This window comes from Pseudorca crassidens, chromosome 5, assembly GCF_039906515.1.
Source record: "Pseudorca crassidens isolate mPseCra1 chromosome 5, mPseCra1.hap1, whole genome shotgun sequence".
Lineage (NCBI taxonomy): Eukaryota > Metazoa > Chordata > Mammalia > Artiodactyla > Delphinidae > Pseudorca > Pseudorca crassidens.
The window spans coordinates 94,615,936-94,632,012 of record NC_090300.1 but is presented as its reverse complement, the minus strand read 5'-3'; the positions used below and the strand labels follow the sequence as shown (position 1 = coordinate 94,632,012).

Sequence of the window (16,077 nt, the reverse complement as noted above, 5' to 3'; positions counted from 1 at the left end):
AGGGAGAGCAATTGCCAACTTGTTTTACAAGAACTGCATAGTGTTACACTAAAACCTGACAAAGTCACCTAAAAAACAAGAAAATTAAAGATTAATATCTTTTGTAAACAGATATAAAAATCCTCAACAAAATACCAGGAAATAGAATCCAATAATATACAAAAAGGTAATATAACATGATTAAGTTGCATTTATTCCAAAATGCAAGGTTAGTTTAATACTCAAAAATCAACCATTATATACAGTATTGTAAGCCATATTCATACTGCTTTACATTAGATCTCCAGAATGTATTCATCTTGCATAATGGAAACTTTGTATCCTTTAATCATCTCTCTCCATTTCCCCTTATCCCCAACCCCTGGCAACCACCATTCTACTACATGCTTCTATGAATTTGACTATTTCAGATTCCTCTTATAACAGAGATCATACAATGTTTGTCTTTCTGCGTCTGGTTTATTTCACTCAGCATAATGTCTTCTAGCTTCATCCATGTTGTCACAAAAGTCAGGATTTCCGTTATTTTTAAAGCTGAATATTATTTCATGTCTGTATAATATTGCATTGTATGGATATACAATGTTTACTTTATTCATTCATCAATTGATGGACATTGGTGTTATTTCTGCCTTTTGGCTATTATGAGTAATACTGTTATAAACCCACGTATCTGTGGTCAACTGATTTTCAATAAGGGGGCCAAGACCATTCAATGGGAAAAGAACAGTCTTTCCAACAAATAGTCATGAGGCAACTGGATATCCATATTCAGAACAATGAATTTGGACCTGTACTTCACACAAAATGTAAAAATTAACGCAAAATGAATCAAAGACCTAAATATAAGAGCTGAAACTAGAAAACTCTTGGGAGAAAAAATGGGTGTAAGTCTTCATGAGTTTGGATTAGACAAGGTCTTTTAATTATGACATCAAAAGCACAAGCAACAAAAGAAAACACAGATAAGTTGAACTTCACTGGAATTAAAAACTTTGGCTCAAAGGGAACCATCAAAAAAGTGAAAAGGTAACCCACAGAAGGGGAAGCAATGTTTACAAATCATATAATTGATAATGGGATAGTACCCATTATATATAAACAATTCTTATAACGCAAGACGAAAGACAAATAACCCAATTTAAAAAATGAGTAAAAGTGAGTAAAATGAGTAAACAGACATTTTTTCCAAGGAAGATACACAAATAGTTAACAAGTACTTGAAAAGATACTCAGCATCATTAGTCATCAGGGAAGAGTTTTAAAACCACAATGAAATACCACTTTATATCCACTAGGAAGGTGATTTTTTTAAAAAAAGGAAAAGGAAATTAACAAGTTTTAACAAAGATGTGGAGAAATTGGAATCCTAAATTCTTGCTGGTAGGAATGTAAAATGGTACAGCCCCTGTGGAAAACACTTGGTATTTCCTCAAAAAGTTGATAAAGTTACCATACAATCTAGCATTTCCACTTGTTGGAATTGCTGCCAAGTACACGAAGACAACTGAAGACATATGTTCATACAAAAACCAGCACCATAAACTTTCACAGCCAGTGACAAACTGTGTCTGCTTTAAGCCTACCTCCTTCTCCTTCCTCAGCTTTTTTCATGCTTCAATTTTCTTTCTCATTTGGGAGTAAAAGTTCTTTTTGTGGAAACACTTTGCTTTTTTATTGAATATATTTAATATATTTTGTTCTAACAAAAATTCATTTATTTGTGTTTTGGTTTTGCCTTGCTATATTGTAAATGATAACATTTATGGCCTGACATACAAACAATACATGTTATTGCATAAAAGTCAACTGCTTGTTAACAAATATATTGATTGTTTAGCAATAAAATGGAGAGAGTAAAAAAAAAAAAATCAACCATTATAATCCACCATAACAAGAGAGAAAAAAAGAGGAGATAAGTCAAATGGTCATCTCAATAGATGAAGGAAAAAAAAAAACAATCACTTGAAAAAATTTGACATCCATTCATAACAATAACTCAGCAAACTGGGAACCAAAGGAAAGTTCCTTAATCTACCTTATGATATTTGTGAAAGTCATAAAGCTAACATCATCCTGAATGGTAAAACTGAAATACTGAAAGCTTTCCCCCTGCTAATGTCACTTATAACCAACACAGACTAGGTATTTCAAGCAAGATAAAGGAAATAAAAGGGATAAGCTTGTAAAGAAAGAAATGAGATTGATGTTATTTGCAGATGATATAATTGTATACACAGAAAATGCAAAAGAATCTACAGGCTTACAGTTAGAATAAGTGAATTTAGCAAGTTTGCTGAAGATGTATACAAATATACACACACAGAGAAATGTATTTTTGTATAACAGCAACAAATAAACAGAAAAGAAAATCTAAAAGATACCACTGAAACAAATAGCCCGATGTAATAGAACAGAATGTCCAGATACAGACGCTCACAAGCATGTTCTCTTTTTATGACAAAGCAGAGCACTGGTAAAAGGATAACTTTTTCAATAAACTGGGTCAACTGCATATACATATGAAAACCAAATAAATCTTGAGTTCTACCTCACACCCTCATACTGTACACAAGAATAAATGCTAGATGGACTGTAGATCTCACTGCAAAAGGTGAAACAATACAGCATCAAAAGGAAAACAGGAGAATATGTTCATAACACCGGGAGAAGCAAAGATTCTTAAACATAGACTTAAATAAAGAGTAAACGAAGATTCTTTAAACAAAGATTAAAGCATAAATATTAGCCATACTCCACTCCCTGCAAAAGAGATCATTTTGAGTATATTAAAATTAAGCCGCCTTTATCATAATACACCAATAAGAGTGAAAAGGAAGCTAAAGAGTAGATATTTGCAATACATATATCTGACAAGGGACTCATATCCAGAGTATATAAAGAACTTCTATAAATCAAAAGAAAAAGCAGATAAGCCAATAGCAAAAGACAAAAGAGAATATCCAATTGCCAGATAAACATATGGAAAGGGGCACAATTTCATCAGTCATCAGGAAAATTCATATTAAAATGACAGTGAGACATCACAACAAACCTACCAGGATGACTAAAATAAAAACGACTGAACCAATACTAAATGTTGATGAAGACGGGGAGCAACTGGAACTTTCAGATACTGCTAGGAGTATAAATTTGTGTAACCACTTTCAAATATGCAGACACTATGACCTAGCAATTTCACTCTCAGCAGAAACTGCAGGAGAAAGGTGTACTTACGTTTCCCAAAAGACACTACAAGACTTTTCAAATCAGCATTATTTAAGTCACAAACTATAAACAACTCACATAAGCCAGATGTGGGCTCCCCTGGAAGGGCACAACCTTGAGTTAGGCAGCTCTGCACTGAAGGAGCAGACAGCTGGAGGTTGTCTGCTGACCGCACTCTCTGCGGCTGGGCGGCAAGTCCTTGTTTGGAAGGGGATCTGGACAATTCATCTCTGTTTTAACCACAGGGAGACAGACTTAGTTATTAAAATGATAACTGTAGCTGCAGTGGTAGAGAGGTAGGGCCAAGGGTGAGCTGCAGTCCCAAAGCGATCAGTCTCAAGATTTCACTGTGGAATACTGATGTTCCTGTGACATGTTTAATACTCCATCCACAGTGAATGATAAAATTCTCTGGAAATCTGATGGCAAGAAATCAGGCTAAATGAAAGAGGCAGAGAAGACAGCTTGATAGAAGGAGTTGCATATGTCTAAGCTCACTGTAGCAAATATTTTTGGGACAGGTCAATAATTTATCATTCTCTTTGCAAGGATATGAGCAGCATATTTCCCTCCTCTACCCAGAACACTCCTTTCTCTAATGACAGAACATTATTTGTATTCCCTCCTTTTGCCACTTTGCACAAGCAGTTTTGCCATCTCTTCTTCCTGTTCTAATTGTTAGATTAATTTGCAGCTTCATCACTGCTCACATTTATGTGTGTATTTGTGTGTGTGTACGTGTGAGAGAGAAAGAGAGAGACTGTCCATTAAATTAAGTAACTTTTTCATGAGATTACTTTCTTAATGAAAAATGCCCATCAGGTTGCAGGATAGTTGCAGAGTGTGGCTTTCCTAAATTTTTAAATGTGACATTTTTCTTTAATTGTCAGCAGCTTAAAGTCTTCTGTGGTATACACCTTTGTGGTGTGAGAGCATGATTTTTCTTCATAAGTGTTCAAATAACTAGACATACGACCTAGGAAGAGTTCAGTATGTACGTGTGCTGTATGCTGTATGTGTGTGTTTGTTGCAGGGGGTGTGGCAATCAAGCTGGAAACATATGTTTCCTCGGGAAAGTTCTTGCTTTCTAGATATTGTTCTTGTAGACAAAAATACTACGTGTGCATAGAGGGTAAGCAAAGGCTATCATAACAATCACTGGGATTCTCACACCTGCCTGTAATTGAACTGAAACTGGAGATCCATAATCTCTCCATAAAATACCTTGTTAGTAAAATGATTACATTTCTAATGTGTGCTCAGAAATTATCTTTACTACCATCTGCTACTAAGCATTTTCACATGTTGACTCAGACTTATTATTCATGCTTATTCTATCCACACCCCTTTTCTATGGGCCACACAAATCTTCCCAGCGAGGTTTTCCAGACTTTAGAAGGCATTGCAAGCCTTGAGAAGAGATTTGGCAAGGCAGAGATTGGGGGCCTTCTGAGAATGCAGGAACACCCTTAGGCTAACTCAGAATGTCACTGTTTCACAGGATGCTGAGGAACCATGGTGGAGAGCTGGAAGAGATGACCTCGCCAGTCCCTCTCAACTTTGAGAATCTACTAATCAAAACTTTGATCTCATACTGATACTCAAAAAACAAAAACTGAAAAAATGGAGTCATCTCCATATCTGAAGAACTAAGAAACATTAAGTCACTACCTTGGCCTAAAGAAACAATCACATATAATGGGAAAAAGACTATGGGGGTAACAATTTGTCCAAATATTAAGAAATTTGTAATAAAACACTCTGATAGTGAGAACCGCTCTAATACTGTTGATTGGAAAAATGAGTCAAGGCAATTAAAAAGTGCAGTTTATAGGGAGGTCCATACGATACATGGTTTCTGCTTCAATTCATATTTTATATTAAGTAAAAGGAAACATGAAATTATACTTCGTAATAATGATGTATTTAGGCTAGAAATTTCAATTATAATCAATGTATATTAACTCAATGCTCTCAATCACAAATGTCTATTTGAGGTATATCGACCGTGAGGCATTAGTAACTTTCCTCCTTAGCATTTACATAACATGCAGTCTTTATTGGTTATTTCCTTAAAAATCTACCACTGTTGATGCTCTTTAGTTAGAGATGATGGTAATCTCTAAAGCAAAAACACTTGTTCTCCTATTTCAACTTGTGATAAATGAAACCTTTACGGATCCAGCTGAAACATTTATCATGCTCAGGGTAAATAGGAAGAAAGGCATCATCAACTAACTTTAAACACAGAATACCCTGAATGTTCAACAAGACTGGGACAGAAGCAGCTGAAAATCATTTCCAGTTGCTTAAGGATGGCTGGGTTTTTCTACACCCCTATGCAGTATTTTCAAATGTATAATTTAAGCATAGTATTCTTTCCCACAACCCTGTCCATGACCTACATGCTACAAAGGAAAAAAAAAAACGTTGACCTTGAGAATACAACTTAAAGTCCACCAAATAACACCATATTTTAAAAATAACACAAAAATCCAAAACGGTATTCTGTTTTGTGTAGTCTCCCTTAAAGAAAGCTTGCCTGTAAAAGTCCATCAGTGAATACTTCCCCTCATTCTCTGAGACGACGTGGCAGTTGAGTAATCACACCGGCTGCTCTAAAAATGTATGTGTGTCTAGTTAATTTAGGCAGTTTATTTTGATAGCATTCACCTCTTTCTGATTACAGCAGGTGTTTCAAGGATAAATTTGCTGAAAATTGTATTTTGTTTAAACAACAGCAGCATGTACATTTATGGCCTTACTATATTAAAAAGCATTTACTGTCTCGCAGCAATGGATACAATTACAAACATTTGTGACAGTAACTGGAGCTATTACTCCTGCATGGAGTCTCATGAAGACCAACTTATTGCCACCTGTATTTACATGTGTTACTGGTAATTGCAAAAGCTGATTTTTAAAAATTTGGTTCCTTATTTTTTAGAAATTGTGTGACTATGTTTCAACAAAAGGTCTGTCTACCAGAACATCTGTAAGAATTATAAACGTGGTTTCTCCGTTATTTAAATAACAGGCAGAATTCCATTTTATGAGGAACATATATGTAAAAGGTATTCCTGTATCCTAGCCCACAGAATATATTATACTTTTTTGCTCATGACTGCAAGAAATCTATCAATATAGCCTATCCGGCAACCAGAGTACAAGTCTTGGGAAATGCTCTTTACTCCAAAACTATAATAATTTATAAACCCCTACAGGTCAGAAATATTTAGAAAGCTAAATTTTATTACTCTGCATCCAAACACAGTGATGGCAGAAGGTCAAAGCAAGTTGACCTTCCACTGCTTCGGAATGAAAGAAAATACCCTCCATTGCTTCCAGATACAGATTTGTCTACAAGAGTGAAAAGAGGAAGCCTACCATTGTCCATTTCTGCATGATTTGGCTTCCAATTTCAAGAGACTTAGATCTAATATGGCAATTCTGTGGTCCTCCCAGGTTCATTTAAATGGAATTCCACCTGCTGATTAATGAAGGCCTCTCTATTCCCTCTTAGGTTTTAGCTCTCACAGTGACTAGACAGCCCAAGGGCTCAAGACTATTGTCATGATTCCATCCTTAGCAGAAAGACTCCCAAAAGGTTTCCTGCTGTGAATTACCCAAGGCAACACCTGTACGGTTTATTTACATTAAAACGAAATCCAATTGCTTAGAGTTGAAATTTTAAGTTTAAGGTTCTTTTTACAACTGCAACCTTCAGAAAGTTGGACACTGAAGAACAATTAAGGATGTAAAAAAGCAGTTCAGTGAAGCAAAGGCTTGAAATAATTAGACACACATGCTGTAGTACTTCCTAAGCCTTAAATAAAAAATAATCTCTTTATCTAAATTCCTTGTAATGAACCTGAAGATTTACATAATTACTAAAGACATTTTGGTGGAATGAAGGGGGTACCTAGCCCACTATCTTTTAAAACAACAAAGCAGGAAACATTTAATTATAATTTGGAAAAAAGTCTATTTAAGTCATTAATCAAAATTCTAATTACAATATCCACAGGGCATTAAAGCATGATAGAACATTTGTTCATTGCATTATATACCTAATATTAAATCATTACAATATACAATCTTTTAGGAATAAATACTGCATAATTGAAAAAAAAGGGCCTATGTAAGGTTTCGTTGAAAACTGATTTCACGCTTGCTGCTCTTCTTTAATTCTGGGGAACAGAAATAAATATTATTAATGATTACTTAGTTTCTTTGTAAAAACCCCTGACTTGAAAAAAATCATTCTCCTGATAAAGATTAATAAGAGTGACCATTTTAAGAAGACACTTTCCCTCGGTTCAATGAATGAAGTTGAGAAACTGAACATACAAATGGACAACAGATAACAGCTAGATCATTACCCAAAATATTTAGAATCCTGACCCACAATCTGTGGCACCTAGTCCAGGAAGCCAAATATAACCTCTGTAGCAACTGACTTCTGTAGCAAGGACTTTGTAATTGTCAGCTTCCCCAATTTTTGCTCAAACCGCACTCTCCCGCCCCGCCCCGCATTTCCAATGTAGGACCAATTAGACAAAGCCAAATGTCCTCCCCTAACCAATCACATGAGAGGCCCTGCTTCTAGTGAGCCCACCTCCAAATTTCTAGTCACATATGAACATACTTGAAGCGTTCCCTTTTTTCCACTACACGTCTTTCAAATTCTCCTGCGTGCCTTAAGTTCTCTGCCGACGCAAGTAGTGATGGCTGACTCCCTTGCTATGGCAAGCTCTGAATAGCCTCTGCCTGTTCTCATTTAGGCGGCTTCTGTTTATTTCCACAAAGCCAAATAAAAGCTTGCTGTTTTTAATAGTAAAACAGAAACTAAAAAAGATAGAATAATTTTCCTCAAGAAACGGCATTAATTATTTATTTAGCAATCAAAATTAATCAAAAATACAGAGAGTGAAATCTATATGAATATGCATTCACATTTTCTTTCTATTCCCCTAGAAATAGAGGACATGCAGAATTCTTTCACAGCTCAGCTTCAACCATTTTATTATTCAACTCAGCAACTGTCAACTGACTCACTTAAAAGTTTAAAAAATTACTATTATGGAATTTAAAATATTTCAATCAAGTAGGAAATATTACCCTTCAATAATTATCATAAAGTACCCTGAGGAAGAGCCCCTCACACAGTTAAAAACAGGTAAAAGCAGCTACAACCTACAGGCTGGTCTGACTGTACATTCTTGCAGCAATGAGTAAGTATACAAGATTTCTAAATTTCATTTTCTATTTAATCTTCATTTCTGCTTCTTGCTCTCCATGTTTTCTCTTTCAGCTGGATTTCCAAATTCAACAATCACTTGTTCTCTAAAATGATCCACTGGCCGATCCATTTCTTGCTAGTGGTCTGTGTTCTCCTAAGAAGGTCTGTGTTCTATCCTAAGCATCAGTTCCTGCAGGACAATGCCCTGTCATTTCTCCACCCAGATCCTAGAGCTCCTGGTTTGACCCCAACCTGCTGAGCTTGGCCAAGCCATCTCCCTACCAAGCACTCAGCTGGAGACTGACAGTAACCTTCTAGCACTACAGACAGCCATCTAAAGGTATGGTTTGTAATTTTTAAGGCTATGTGGAAAATGCTCATGATGAAATGATATGTTAAAAAAAGAGGTAAAATCTCAGCACCATACATAAAAGCCCACAGAAATAGTGGTCAACATATATTAAGTGATTCTTCTGGCACCATTCTAAGTGCTTTAGATATGTTAATTCATTTAATACTTTTTTTTTTTTTTTTCCAGTACGCGGGCCTCCCACTGTTGTGGCCTCTCCCATTGCGGAGCACAGGCTCCGGACGCGCAGGCTCAGTGGCCATGGCTCACAGGTCTAGCCGCTCCACGGCATGTGGGATCTTCCCAGACTGGGGCACAAACCCGTGTCCCCTGCATCGGCAGGCGGACTCTCAACCACTGCACCACCAGGGAAGCCCCCTTTTTTTTTTTCATTTAATACTTTTAATAACTTTGTTGAGGTAAGCTTTATAATGAATTCCATTTTACAGATGAGGAAACTGAGGCACAGAGTGGTTGTGTAACCTACCCACAGGTTCCAACCGCTAATAAGTGTTAGACTCAAGATGAGTACTCAAGTGTCCTGAGTTTAGAATTTGTGCTTTTCACCAGTATGCTATATTGTCACTAATTGAATAGGTAAGAGCCTGGGTTGGAGGTTCAAATATCATATCTGTCACTTACTAGGCAGAGGCAAATAACTTCTCTGTGTTTCAGTTTCCTCATCTGTAGTAAAAGGTACCTGCATATCATAGGGCAGTGGAAAGGATTAAATGAGTCAATGTACGTAGTGCTAAGAACAGCACTTGGCACAATGCAAACACTTAGTAAATATCATTTATTATTATTATTTTCATCATATCATATATACCTTTACTAAGGAAAAAATTAGAAAGATTTACCAAAGTGATACTTATATGAATCCAATTACACCCTAGGTAAAAATATAAGGCTGATTGTTATCAATATTCCCTTAAGTGATGGAAGCATTAGGGCAGGAATTTTGTAAATTCTTCCTGAATACTGATACAGATACAAACCTAAGAGAGCTATCATAGAATACAATAATATTACAAAACAATATTGTAACATAACAATAATTAACATTTATTAGGCAGTAACTATGTGTCAGACACTGTTCTTGTTTCTTTACAACTCCTCCATGAGGTAAGGAATATAATTAGTCCCATTTTACAGATGAGGAAAGGAGGAACAGAGAGCTATAGTAGCTTGCCCTAGATCACACAGCTAGTAAGTGGTAGAAATATGAATTTTGGGTGTCAAGGGAAGGTGTGTGAGATAGGCTCCATCCTCTCTGGGTCTTTATAGCTACCAAAGTTCTACTAAGTTTCTGAAACTCTGGGTCAATAAATCAGGATTTGATGGTGGGACTAAATGTGCAATCCCTAGCTTCTAATTCACAGTACACTACCTGCCTCCTCTCCCCTTGAAATATTACTTCTGTATTATTTTTATAATTAACAACAAAATTGTGTTTTAAAAAGACTCAGAGATTAGGATAATTCTTGACCAGTTACAGATTTAAGTCTAGTGAGTATAATCACAGATGTTTGCTCTTAGTGTTAAATTCCACCAGCGTAGTTATATAACACTTGTGGGCACTACTATGGGGTCTAATAAAGAACAATAAAAAAGAGATAAAAAAAATCAGAAAAGGAAAGAGTTAGAGAAATAAAGAGTAAAAAAAAAAGAAAGGAAAGAACAAAAAGTCCAGGATGTATTATACTCGTAGACGATTTTATTAGGTGGCACCGACATCCACTCTAGTTTAGGTGTCCTCAGACTGCCCTTCTAAGGAATTGATGCCTGAGCCTTACTCACTTGGTCAGAACTGAGGCCTTAACGAGGATTGGCTAATGACCTGGTTAATAACCCAGGATTTTGCTGAATTTATCAACTCTCTTGGCAAAACTTCTGACTGTCTTCAGATACATTATTCCAAATTGAGGCAGATCTGAGATGGGTATATAGCTACTCTAGAAGTAATCACCAGGAGCATTCTCTATACCCAGCTCTAAAAAGGGAACTGCTAATACAGTCCATTCAAGCCAGCATATGACAAAAATCCTTTATCTTCAGTTGTGGAATGTATTATTTGCAGTTTTGGCAACATACTTATTTTCCCAGTTGTAATTTGTTTAAGCTAATATTAAAATTTATTTGCATTCTTTGAGAACTGGTAATAGTAACAAGTAGTGCCAGAAACAAGAATAAGCTAGCCTAGCAATAAAAACCTGATTACATTATGAAGAATATACAAAATAAAATACTGGTGTATGACAGGATGTCATCAAGCATACAGACTATAATATGCAAAAAGAACGGAAAAGAAGATTTACTTTTTTAATATAATACACTGCTGGGAAGCATACAAGGACTAAAATGAACCTGTGAAGAAAAAAAAGCAAAACATTCGATCCAGTGCCAAATAAATATGGGACTTTTTTTACTTCTAACACAAGGTAATTTTAAAGAAATTTATCATTGTTTTAAATAGTGCTGACCCTATATTACTTATCTCCTACATCTCTATGCTACTTAAAAATTAATGTAACAGTGATCAGTAAAACACATTGATCTGAAAGTAATTAATTCCTTTTCTTCCCCCTCAAACATGAAGTTGAAATCTTGAAAGGTCCTAAATGCCTGCAGTGAGTAAGAGGTTATTGTTTTGTCCAAAAGTAAAGGAGAGGGTTTGGTTTTGGTAGTTAGGAGTTGAGGAAGAATGGGATCAACCATGATTCTGGTGTCAACACTTCCTGATTAAGGAGGATAATGAGTCCGTGAGAAACCACATGTATAACCAGATTACTTTATTTCTGAGACATGAAAAACATTTCTCTATTCATTAGCCCCTTATTTTCTCAAATCAATGTATAATTTTATTTTTCTTAAGTAAGCTGAATAAAGAATTGACCCTAAAGCTGTAATTCCCATTTGCTACAGCTGAAATACTTAGGAGAAAGAAGGGTTTACGAAACACTGGACACAAGGACCAAATTATCTAGAGAAGAATTCTGAAAAAGTAATCAAATAGGACTCTATGTCAGTATTTTTACCACAAAAATCTAAACTCAAAATGACATTCACATATTCGAAAAAATACCAACCCCCCCAAAACTTTATCTGACATTTTCGAATGTTGCCTGTAACATGGACTGTATAATTAATGACACAGTATATCCTCATAAGGTCAAGGCTGGTAATGAATGGCATGAGACTAAGAGTCCAACCCCGAATTAGTTAATTCTTCCCCAAATCAGGAGAACATTGATTCTTTAAGAATCCAGGATTTTGACTACTGCAGTATTGGTTTATAAAACTGTATAGGTTAGCAGTTACATTTATATTCTCTCTTTCTTTATTCAGTTACTTCTACTATGTGGAGATCAATGACAGTTCTTAAAAAAAAACACACACTCGTGTGATCCTATTAGATTTTAAGTGAGATGTTTGATTTCAAGAGTTTACTTATCTTGAAAGTAAACAAATTAAACTTGCTTCCTCACGGGACTAAGATGTACTTGAGAGTTCCCAACTACACAATTATTTTAACATGTTGTTCTAACTACAGTCGCAATAATAGTGATGTTTAATTGTATGAAGAAAATTTGTTCTGACAAAACTAAAGAATCAGAAATTACATTTTCACAAAAAAATTCCATTTTTGAAAATTATGACTTCCAGCAGAGATCAAATCAGGAAAGAAATTCTTATTAATATGTATTTACATATGAGAGATACATAAACAGAGAATTTACCCCCAATGTACTCAAATAATAGCTGTCCTCCATAATGATTGGGTAAATATATTGTAAACAGGCTGTAGGATTTGCCCACTTACTCCAGATAAAGCTTGTTCCACAGCTGTTCACAGTCCAGGAAGACCTCTGTTGTCCTTATCTTATTTTAGGACTGCCCTAGGAGTCTAGGCTACTTCTTAGCTTCTCTAGGATACAGTTCTACATGCCCAAATCCAGGCAATTGAAGTATGAATTAGCTTCCAAGGCACTGAAAACAGCAATCTTTGTATAGCTGCTACTTTGGGGAGCAGACATACAACCACATTTGTAGAGTGACAAGTTTCCCTAGAACCTTGTTCCATAATTCTGGGGCTTGTCTCTAGCCTCCAAGGATAAAAATCCTTGAATTTTTTTTACCTAGATGTCTCTCTAGCCCCTTTTATAGAGATTATTATAATACTAATAAGAGTAGTATTGTCTAGTCACCTATTAGCTTGTTCTGAAGTTCTTACTCACAAATTGTAGGAAAAAAGTAAGCAGAAACTTGATTAAATGGGCCAGTTCATCTGGCCTAATCCCCAAATCTTTATTGCATATGATTTCTTGATTATGTTCTTAATATTAAACTTTTAATCATGTGTACTGAGTAGATTATGTAAGGTAGCTTCCAGGATGTCTTCTGTTTTGTCAACCAGCAGAGTTCTAAACCATTTTTTAACTCTACTCAGTTAGTATACAGTCACAGAATTCCAATTTCATTCACTATTCACCTAAACAAAATATGATTGCCAAGAAAATATATCAAAATGTATTGAGAAAATACGCCTTAATCCTAGGGAAATGTGATGTGTTCCAAATCATTTTAAAGATACACTCCTTGCTTTGTGGGCCATATTACATTATTTATTCATTCAACAACAATTTATTAAATCTCTATTAAAATAAAACATTGGAAACTGAATCCCTTCTTAAATCACTTTTGTAACTGGGAGTACCCTTGACCCTGAAATGGCCTTATAAAAATCTATCTGAACAAAATGTGTTCTCTCTTCTATACCTTATTGTCAGTCCTGATCGTGACTTTCAGTTGTGGTAGTACACGTTCCACTTCTAGATTCCATTCCGCAGCATCTGTTGTGGATTCCAAAATATCTTCTTGTTTGGCAGACTCGTTCATATCCTAAGAAAGGAAAGATATCACAGGATTGAGAGTTTATAAAAAGAAATGGTAAAATTTTGAGGCATTTTAGCAGCACTGCACAATTTATATCAAGCATGGTAGTATTAAAATTACAGCGGCAGAAGAAATTTTTTTCTGTCCTCTTATCCATGTTGAAAGAAAATGATGCACCAACCTGGTAGAATAGAAAAGTTACTATTTATAAAAGAAGCAAATATGTGATTTAACTATTTTTACAAAGAATAATTTTTTTGAGATATCAGAGTGAACTCAATGGGAATACTGTCAAATGAATAAGCCATTTAGGTATGTTAATTGGTAATGGTAGAAAAGATGCAAACACTCACATGTTTGGTAACAAAACATTGCCTTAGTTTGAATTCACTGTACTGAAATACAAACCCAAAATCTGAAAGACAAAAAAGATAAGATCCCAGAAGTAAAGGGCACATTGTTTACAAATTTTGTATTTATAAGATGATATTTTGGTTAGGTCAAACCATAATATAGCTTAAAAATGTGATTTAATGCAGACCTATTTGAACTCAAATAGGGTAGAGGTCAACTTTCTTGCATTTGTTTTTTGCTGTTGAGTAATAAGCTCAATTCAGTCCTGTCTTTGAATCAGAAAAGGAAAATTTTTTTTTTCCATTTTCTCAGCCCTCCACATTTCGGCATTAAGTATGTATGGATCTGAAAACATAAAGAACGTAAAAATTAATGATTTAAAGATAAAGTTTAATGCATTAATTTTGGTAGTATTTTTCCTTTTATGCTCCCTTGAAAAATTATTTAAAAAGTAAGAAAAATATAAAAAATTATTAATATAGAAAAAAAGAAACCTGAGAGATACAAACAGCCAAATACAAGGTATAAACCCTACATGGATTCTAACTTAAACAATCTGTAAAAAGATGTTTTTGAGACAATTAGGGAAATTTGAATACGAAGAGTATTAGATGATATTAAGGAATTATTATTAATTTTATAGATATGACAATGGCATGATGGATACGTTAAAAAAAGGCTTTATAAATCAGAGATAAATGTTGAAATATTGACAGGTGAATTTACATAATGTCTGAAATTTACTTTAAAATACTATGGGGCGAAGAGAAAAGGAGGGAGGGGCTTTAGAGGAAACACAATCAACCAAAGGTTAACTGTTAAACAAGGTACTGTTGCATAAGGGTTCATTATCTCATTCTAATTCTGTATATGTTTGCAATTTCCCATAATACAACATTTAAAAATAAAAGACTATATAAACAACCTCATGGTGAAATTACATTCTCATTGTGAATTTATGTCACTAAAAGATACTTCTTGTCCAGTATAACACTAAGTACAAGAATAACCTTATATTGGGATTTAATTTTGGGGGGAGCTTGAGGTCTTCAGGGGCTTTGAACTGACTCCCGACTGAGTCTCTCGGTCACTGCTGATGTGAAAAAACCTCTCTCTCTCTCCTACCTCCCAGCTCATATTAGCAAGTTCTAAACAGACTCAGAGCCTTAAAAGGAGCATATATTGCTTTCTGTTCAGAAATTCAGGGGGCTATACAGTTCTAACCACGCAATTAGAGAATGGGTAACTAATATATGCTTTTTGCATTTCACAATATGTGGTCTGAATTTATTCAGTTAGGATAAAAAATACAAGCATTAATTTAAGAAAAGTAAAATGTGGAAACTCCAAATGAAAAATGTCCAAGATTCTATTTTAAGCATTAAAGTGCTCATTTAAATATAGAAACATTGTATTATTTTGAGCACCTAATATAATGCTATAGACCTATATAAACTGAATCCAAGGTAGCACAATAGCATCATAGCTGGGGACGGGTGGCAGTATTCACAAAGCAGACATGTGTGAAGTTATATAAGAATGTATGTGATGGCATGAGAAGAGATACTGGGTCTCCCAGTGGAAACCTAAAGCCACAGGGAAAATTCTCAGTCATGAAACTCCACACTAACATTCATTAATGTTCATATACTTGCACACTCACTGGCACATCCCAGTACCCATCCCTGGCTCTAGGAGGCCCAATTCTGACTGGCTCATTTTCTATAAAAAACCGGGTAGACTTACGAGGATGACAGTGGGGGTGGGAGGATGTACACACTACCAGTGGGATGTGAGCGCTGACATTTGGAGCGTGTGTGTGATATATACACAGGCTTGCTCCTTCCAGGGTTATGAGCTCCACATCCCAATCGCACAGAGCCAGACTGAGTCGAAAAGGGGCACGTCCTTTTAAGCAGCAGTTCTGTATGATTCCTAATAGAACGCAGGTGTTCTGGTCACTGATTTAAAAATAAGTTTGACTTACAGAACCACTGTTTGGGTGAAT

At 35.3% G+C, this 16,077-nt stretch overlaps 1 protein-coding gene across 1 annotated transcript in view; it reads right to left on the bottom strand.

Annotated features, from left to right (window-relative positions):
* IFT57 (intraflagellar transport 57) overlaps positions 1-16,077 on the bottom strand; it is a 60,281-nt gene that overhangs the window by 12,531 nt on the left and 31,673 nt on the right. The window contains exon 6 of the mRNA XM_067738966.1: positions 13,599-13,721. Coding sequence (XP_067595067.1) covers positions 13,599-13,721 — 123 coding nt within the window. The remainder of the gene's footprint in view (positions 1-13,598; positions 13,722-16,077) is intronic.